Source organism: Epinephelus fuscoguttatus, linkage group LG5 (assembly GCF_011397635.1).
Source record: "Epinephelus fuscoguttatus linkage group LG5, E.fuscoguttatus.final_Chr_v1".
Taxonomy (NCBI): Eukaryota; Metazoa; Chordata; class Actinopteri; order Perciformes; family Serranidae; genus Epinephelus; species Epinephelus fuscoguttatus.
This window is the reverse complement of record NC_064756.1, coordinates 31720913-31729929: the sequence shown is the minus strand read 5'-3', so window position 1 is coordinate 31729929 and position 9017 is coordinate 31720913. Positions and strand designations below refer to the sequence as shown.

Genomic DNA, 9017 nt, shown 5'->3' with positions numbered 1-9017 from the left:
AAATGACATTGTGTGAGCTGGTCAAATGGCTTAATGTTTAACCAGAGTATGTTGTTTACCTTTTTACTCCTTTATTCACTTGCTATTGTGTTAACAAAATTAAATTAAATAAAAAGGCAATCCAGCTCACCAGCTCTACAACTGATTAACAGTGTATTCTTAACAGTAATTTTCTTAAACACCTTCAAGAAATCAATTATCTTTCCCCATCAGTCTGGACGTTAATGACGCTGGAAGACTCTACAAATGTGGTGGACTGCGTTCGTAGGTTCATGACAGCTCGACAGAAAGCACAGCAGAGCCCCAAACCTCAGCCAACAAGCCACAACTCCCAGAGTTTCCCGTGTTCGGAAGGTGTGGGCTGTAAGTTACCTGGGCGTGTCGTTAACACGCAGGTAGTTTCGACACTCTCCTCTCGCGCTATCCGGGTTATTGACAGTCTCCACTTGGATGGTGAAGTTCCAACAAGACGGCGGAGGACTAAGACAGGAAAAGAGGAACTAATAAGGATAATACGGCAGCAGCTGAATAAAAAACAAAGGTGAGTTTTCTCTCTACTTCCCGATCCTTATGTAATACTAGTGTTAGTATATTACGAAACATTGTAACAAATGGTGATTTTAGTAGTGTATAGGTGAAATTGGATAAAGTTGGCTGGATTCATCAAAACACCGGGGCCTTTATAAGCTACAATTTAGCCTTCATATCTATCTTTATTCACTTGTTTCTGCCTAATAAGCATCTAGATTGACTGCATTTAACATCCTCAATATCTGTGTCTTCATAGTAGCCTACTCCCTAACCATAATAATCCCACAATAATTCTGGTAGATTTGAAATTACTTCTGCATGATCAGCGTGATGTGTATCATAGATTATTACAATGGTTTTCTTAAGTTTTGAGAACCCTTTGAGTCACTAGAGTCGTTTATTTTAGTTACTGTGGAGAAAGTGAATGCTTTATCCATTGCTAAAAAATGCTTTCAGTCGTAGTGTACATGAGACTTTTTGTAAATCTGTCCCCACCCTGTTCTGTTTCTTTCAGTCTGAATGCATCATCCTAACTGACAACATTTTGGACAAGTCTCTTCACCACAACAGCTGCAGCAAAATCCAATAAAACATTCAGAACAGTTTATATTTTGCTGCCAATTTATTATAGATTTTACTCCTGCTTGTATGTGTGACTGAGACCATGACTGTGCCCCAAACCTGCTGAAAGCTGCTTGACAAAGATGCAACCGGGAGATCCACCCGCTCCACCACCACCACCACCACCTCCTCCTCCGCCTCCGCCTCCACCACCTCCACCTCCACCTCCAGTCCCAGGCCTCCCTCCATCCCTACATGGCCCAGGCCTCTCTGCCAAGGGAGCGCACCGGCGCTCCAGGATGCGCAATTTTAACTGGGAAACCCTTCCCAGACACAGTGTGGTAGGAAAGCACAACATCTGGACAGCAGATAAGACTGATGGGGAATATGAGCTGGACACTGATCACATGGAGGAGCTGTTCAGCCACAAGCAGGACCAGCAACAACTCAAGGCCCAGAATCGGCAGAGTCTGAGGGGCCTGCCATCTACTGCTTCAGGAGGGGTGATGGTGAGTTTTCCAGCCACAGGATACAAGTGTCCAACTTTGCTGAGTCCGTAAATCTTTAACTCCAAGAGTATGTCGCAATACATTGAAATGTTTTCTATTTTTCTTGTGTAATGCTGAGATATGGAGACAACTTCTTCAGACCTGGATTGACTTTTTTTCCCTCTGCTAAAACCTAAAACCAGTCTGCAGCAAACTCTATTGAATGTGGATATCCTATGTTGACCTCATTCCACGTATGACATAAATCACATGTGACTTTTTGGGAATGGGACTATAGTGATATTTTGAAAACATCACTTTTTAAAAATCTAAATAACCAGTATATTTGTACAAGCATTACCGTATATAATGTTTGTCTAAGAAGCACTGTGTTTTGATTTAGAATCACTCAATACAAGGGTGGAGTTTAACTATTCTTCATCTCTGTTTGCTAAAGGAAGGTATAATTGTCTCCTCTCACAGCACTATTCTGTATAATAGCATACTTATGCTCTGTATTCCAGCTATTGTGTCTAATAAACTACATTTAATGCCATTAATTGAAAGTCTTAAGCCAAAACACATCTATTCATGACCTTCTCCTTTGTTGTTTATTTGACGTTTCCCCAACAAAACTGGGTTAAAATCTGTTACCAAACTCATATTTTGACCTATGTCCCATTTTCCAAGAAAATGCATCGATGATGCAATGGTATCTTTGCCCTGATTGTTCAATACAATCATCTCAAAGAACCCCTAACCTTTGGAATCAACTGTCTGTTTGAGAAGCTGAGGTATCTGTGATACAAAAGACATTGCTGAAGCCAGTAGTAAAATTATCTTAGCGACTGACAAGCTGATTATATCCAGGTCTGTGTCTGTTTCCATTCACAGGTTTCCATCCTCAACTCCAAGAGGAGCATGAACATTGGAATTTTCCTAAAGCAATTCAAGCGGTGAGTCAGTGTTAGTACTTCTAAGGTGTAAATGATTTTGCTCAATAATCTCGTCATACTTCCCTGTAAAACAGCACAGGATTAGGTAGACTAGTCTGCAACACGACTGGATCATACGCACAAACATTTAAAAGCCAACATGTCCTGGCAGGTCTTACCTACGCTGTTCTACTGCTCCAACAGGTTACCTCCCTGGTAACCCTCAGATCAATTGTTGAGAATTATTGTAAATGTATTGCCCACGGCTGTTTGGCATGTGCAACAGATCCAACAGGGATGGAAAAAATTACCATACTGCTGTTAACAATGTCCTGCAAACTGACAACATTTTCAGCGACAGTAAAACAATATATGTATCAACATATTCATCTAACTACTCAGGGCTTCTGTCTACTGTATTTTCCTCTAAACGTGTTCATGTTTCTTTATTTTTTCAAATATGTATCTTGTTGAAGGGTATTCCATCATTATAATGTCCTGTACAGCATGTGTGTTTTTGAGGATTGACATCAGATGTGCTGCTATTTCGCAAAGTTATTTGAGCAGGTAGAGGCTTGTAGGTGACAGCAGCCCAGCTTTTCCAAACATGCCAAAGTGTGGTATCAACATAGACACAGACTGCTCATGAGAAGTCCCAACCCTAAACAAAAACATCAAGGTAATTGGTGCCTAAAGATCTGAACCCTATCTGTGTCTTCATCTCACTCCACAGGCCTGTAAAAGAAATAATTGAAGAAATTAAATCAGGTAGTAGTCTCGGTTTTTCTTCTGGAAAACTGAGGGAGCTGTGCAAGCTGCTGCCAGATGAATGGGAGGTACTTGTGTCAATTGCTCATACTTTTGTAATGTGTCAAATGTGTTCTTTAAATCTTCAAAACTTGTTATTTGTAATTTGACCTTACTTTTTGGGGGGGGCTCTTTTAATGAATGCAGCAGAAGCAGCTGGTCGATTTTAAGGGTGACCACTCCACTCTCCCAGAAGCAGATCTGTTTATGCTAATGCTGGTCAAGATTCCCAGGTGAGCTACCTGACTGTAATTTCATATATTGCAGGTGTTAAATGTCAGTGGTAGTTTACTAATGATGGAAAACCTTGTGTCTGACAGCTATGAGGAGCGTCTCAGCAGTTTGGTGCTCAAAGAGGAATTTTTTCCCCTCATGGATGAAATGAAAGAATTTATTGCCACTGTGACAGCAGCTGGAAAAGGTACTGTTTGTTTTCCTGGATTTTATATAAATGAGACTCATAACGATATTGAGCAAAAATAGAATTGCAAACCCATTTAGACTTAGAATTCACCATGTGTGTCTCCTTTTAGAGCTGTTGGAGTCGGATCATCTCCATTCTGTCATTCGCCTGGTACTGAAGACTGGGAATTACATGAATGCAGTGAGTGTGTAATACGTGATAATGATGTTTTGTATTATGTTCCTTTGTGTTTATGCATCTCTGAGTCTCACATTACTTATTTGATTACAGGGTGGCTATGCGGGTAGTGCAGTTGGCTTTCGAATGGCTTCTCTGTTGAAGTTAGCAGACACCAAAGCAAACAAACCTGGAATGAATCTTATGCATTATGTTGTCATGGTAAGTAACTTTTATTACTTTGATCAGATTGCAACGTAGAGCCAGTTTTTCTGTATCCTAAGATATGTTTCTGAAATGTTTTTTTTATATATATATATATATACAAACTTTTCTATTCACTACAGCAAGCTCAGAAGGTAGATGTGGAACTGCTTAAATTTACAGATGAACTCAAACACATTGAAGCTGCAGCAAGGTAAACAGTCTTGTTTACAGGCACTCAGCATGTTTTAACCCTCTTTTTATTTACTGTCAAGTCACAATTGATCTTGTTTTTATTCTCAGAATTAATAAAGGCGAAATTGAAGCAGAGTTTCAAAAACAGGTAAAGAAAGTTCAAGATGCCAAAGCAGACATCTTGAAGGAGGAAGATCTAATGGCACAGATGGAGGATTTTCTTAAGGTGAGGAAGTGTTTTGTTGAGGAATTCAGCTCAGTTCGTGTGAATTTCGAGGGGGTTACATGTTCTAATGTTTTGATTTGGGCTCCATTTAGGAGGCTGATGCCTGCTTGGCAGAAATAGAAACTGATCTTCAGGAACTGCAGTCAGTGAGTGACTCTGTGGCAGAGTACTTCTGTGAAAACCCAGACAAGTTCAAACTGGAGGAGTGCTGCTCCATTTTCAACTCCTTCTTTGAGAAGTTTAAGCGGGCCATGCAGGTAAGCCTTTGCGCTGGCATGTTTTCCTTAGCTGAGCTATAAGACGACACTGCTGCATAAAACATTAACTGTGTGATTTTCTGCAGGAAAACAAGGCTCGAGAGGTGGCAGAGGTGCAACGGAGACACAGAGAAAGATTGCAGATTGCTGCTAAGCGCAGGTCCACAGCTACATGCTCCAGTAGAGACAAGGAACTTGATGGAGTTGCATTGCAGTCCATGCTACAGAATTTTCTTACCAATCGTGCCTCTCGGAGGAGAATCGGAACCGGAAGGCCCTCATCCATGTTTGGAAGTCCCACAAGTGGCAGCCCCAACAATGGAAGCCTATCAGAAATTACCTCTCGGGCAAACCTCCCACCTGGTGATGAAAAAAGTGGAGGCTCTATTAGAGTGAAGGACATGGGCAGAAAAGGGTGGAATTCAGCATTTGAACTCACAGAGAACCCTTCACAAAAGAAAGCCCAGTCTAATATCGAGGATAACAAGACAAAAGCTGACATTCCTCATGAAGAAGAGGTGAAAACTTCCAGAAAAGAGGACCTCAGAGATTTTACAAACCCAGCCAATAGGACCACCAGCATTTCTTCCTCCTGTAGATCTTTCTCAGCCACCACTGATGATAGCGAGGAAGATCTACAGGATAATAATGAGGAGGAGGCCCAAAGGTTACGTGAAGCATCCAAAAAAGTTTTGCGCTTTCAGAAGAGCCGTGGCAGTGTCTCATCTGGGGACCATTCTCTGGAAAATGTGAAATCTCCTGGTCCAATTACCACCTTGCCGCGTCAGCGCACCTTCGATGAAGAGACAGATAGGTATCCTGGAGACCCTACCAATGAGGATTTAATTAGATTTTTGCTCAGTCCTCAGTCCTCCTCAAAATGTAACCTTGGCCGCCGCCATACTCTACCCACCATGGTCTCTAAAACTGAGGAAGAGGAAGATAATCTGTTTGCTAAGCCTCCACTCAGAACTCCTAAATCTGCAGCAAAAGAAAAAGGGACACAGGCAGCAGGGAGTGCTGGACACCATTCCTCAAAACAAGCATTTGACTTTACTGATGTATCTCACAGCTTTCAAAAATCTGCTTCACAAGACCAGACTTCTCCATCAGCAGAAAAGAAAAGCAAACCAAATGATTCTGTGACCAATGCTTCCGATCGAGGGCTTGGGGAGCAAAATGAAATGGGCAAGGCAATGGAGCCCACAGGCAACCACTTGCAGAAGAATAATGAAAATGTTCCCCCTAAGAGTACGTGGATTAAGGCTGAAAACCCTGGACTATTTTTTAGCTTTTTAAAACGCCTTGGAGACATGAGCAAACTACAGAGCAGCAAAGAAACAGTCCATAAGAGCACTGATTCTGCTGTATAGGCAGGTCAGGGAAGCACATGTTACTTTAGTGTCACTTGTAATATACTCATCATGGTGATGATGTAGTGTTATATTTTTTGTTACATTTGTAAATCAATAATGTGGTTGTGCAGAGATTGAGAGATGGTTCCAGAAAAGTAGTTGGAGAGGGAAAAGTTGAGGAAAAGCTATTTTGTATGTTGTACCACTAGATGGCAGAATATAACAGTAACATTGTAAACTGTTGCACAGAAAACAGGGCTGTTGTTGATCTCCAGGCAATCTGTACATTGTCTGGTGAACAAAAGAAAGATGGGCACACACACTATAAACATTTTTAGTTATTTTTTTATCTGTTAATAACAATATTACCTTGTCAGTACAGTGTTGTTCTCTTTAGTTTGATAAATGGGTCAATACTTACAGTGTGTGTTCTTTTTCCAGATCAAAATATACAACCTTGCAGAATGTATTGAGAAAGTAAGTGGATGTTGAGTGTGAGCATAAGAGAGCATAAGAGTAAGAGAACATAGAGAAATCAGATTGTAAGTTAAATCGTGGTTTAATTATTATTTTTGATACTTTAATAACTGGATGCTTGGATTTAGTGCTGTTATTTTTCCGTTTTACAGTCATAAATATCTTTGTCTTTTGCCTCTTTGTTTCCCTCCCCCGCTGCTGTCACAGAATCACATCAAAAATGCTGAAGGTTGAGGATGCTTTCAGGGTCTTGCTCAATTCAGCTATTGTTTTGAGCTAAAATGGGTCAGTGTTACAAAGGCTGCCAGTATCTGAGCAGAAGTGAACCATGGACTGTCAGTGGAAAAATGAACAGTGCGGATCTCAAGGTAACATGGGAAGAGATTACTGGTTGAACACCTGGTGGCCTACTATGATGTAAGGGAACCAGTCTCCCTCCATTTACACAGCTTGTGGCAATGCTGGGCAACACCCCCAATGTCTCCACTTGCTAGAAGCAGAGACAAGAGGTCAGTGAGGCCACAGCTTGTGCCAATACATCTAGGATTTCAAAATGTAAGTTTGACTACTGGCATCTATTAGCAGTCAATTCTAGAGTTACAATAATTAGCTTTTTAGGACTATGTCCAGCTGTGTGACTGAAGTGTTACAATGAGGTAATGTTTCTTTTTGCTCTTATTTAAACACAGCTAGAGTGCTATTTCTTTGCAGTTGAAATTGTACAGAACTAAGATGAATGGTCATCAAAATTACAGAGAAACTAAATCTTAAGTTGTGACATTGTTCCTTGTATCTCTCATCAGTGAGAACAGTAAATAAATTTGTTTAAAACCTTGTTTTTTGTGTTAGAGAATCACTGAAAGTTAAAGGTCAAGACAAGTCTTCTCTCCACCTAAGATTATTCATATTTTTATATTATATGTGTATGGTCACAAATAGAAATTCAATCACATATTTGTACAATTCTACAATTGTATGTAATGTGTGATAAAACAGCATACTCATTAAAAGGTCCCAGGCCATAATTATTTGTATTTTACCACATTTGTTAGAAACATTTTACACCTGCTGTGACACATGCTGTCTATGATTTGATTGCATTGCATTACCTATGTATCTTTCACCCTGTCATTGCAGGATCGGCAGTTATGAATTGCTACAAGCAGCCATGAATATTTTTATTTCGATATTTGCTTATTTAATTAAAAAGAAAAGTAGCCTTAAAATATTTGACATGGAACAATGATTTGTTTTAATGTACAAATTTGTGATGAAATAGTTGGAGAGTTTGCATTCTCCTCATGTTACAAATCATATTATAAGCTATTTTGACTATCTGTCTTGGCAATGAGAGGTACCTGCAGTCTGTATTGTGTGACCTACTCACTGCTGCTGCTGCTGCTGCTGCTGCTGCTGCCAGACTGCAACAGCCATCTTGACTAAACTACGATGGATGCAGTATCCATGGCAACTCCACGTTGCAGAATAAAACCCAAAGATGACTGTGTTTGCCTCTCACCCCATGCCCCACCCCCAACAAACTCCCTCCCCACTGCATGCACCACCACAGCAGCCTCACACAGTGCATCCACATTACAATACAATGCCAATTTTTTTTAATTCATCCGTTAAGTCATCCTCCATCATTAGGCTTTACCTTCAGCATCTATCTACCCATCCCCCACTCCCCTGAAAATAAACCTTCAGAGTGAAAGATCCATTGAGCCTGAGCTAGTTGCTTTGTTCTTCAAATTCCCTGTTCATGTAGTTGTATAAAATATGTTTCTTATATTATATTATTCTTATATATTATTATATAGACTCATCAAGTGCCCTGATCGCAAGCCCCATACCACCACCCCATGACTCCACCCAAATAAATGTATCATCTATAGCAGACCAAAGAGGACTCCCCCTGTCTCTCTGCCTTCCCCTGGACCCTCTCATTTTCCTGCTGTCATAATATTACTTAGCATTTTCCCTTTTTACTGTTACAAATGCAAGAAACTGAGGCCTCATGAGGCAATATTCAAAAGAACAGGACATGAAACTACTGTCAAACAGTGAAATCACTGCACTACAGTCTATTTCAGGATTGTAGTCTGATTATTTTATTCAGCAATATATTCCCTGTGTCTTTGTATTCCAGTGATCCTTGGCACCCTATCAATTCAAAGCTTAAAGGTAATAAACTGCATCCTTTGTCCATTTAAGGGAACTGGGCGGTATCTAAGGAAGCCAAACCCCTTTGCACCAGACAGACTGTTCCCCTCAGTCAGTTCCTGAGATTTCAGCTCTTTTGCATATTCCCTACCCCCTCCATATGTCATGGGTTCCTCAACTCCTCCCATCAGCCATCTGACCAATGCTGCATGCAAGCCACTCCCCTAATCTCCTCCTT

General features: G+C 40.6%; 1 protein-coding gene across 1 annotated transcript; it reads left to right on the top strand.

Annotated features, from left to right (window-relative positions):
* The first annotated feature begins 275 nt into the window (after positions 1-275).
* Positions 276-7451, top strand: LOC125889395 (FH2 domain-containing protein 1-like). The gene is made up of 12 exons (XM_049577353.1): positions 276-541; positions 1046-1601; positions 2475-2536; positions 3249-3351; positions 3470-3555; positions 3643-3743; positions 3856-3926; positions 4017-4124; positions 4250-4320; positions 4410-4527; positions 4620-4784; positions 4871-7451. Exons 2-12 carry the CDS (start codon positions 1236-1238, stop codon positions 6155-6157), a joined length of 2538 nt encoding a protein of 845 aa, XP_049433310.1. The 5' UTR covers positions 276-541; positions 1046-1235; the 3' UTR covers positions 6158-7451.
* Positions 7452-9017: the final 1566 nt, after the last annotated feature.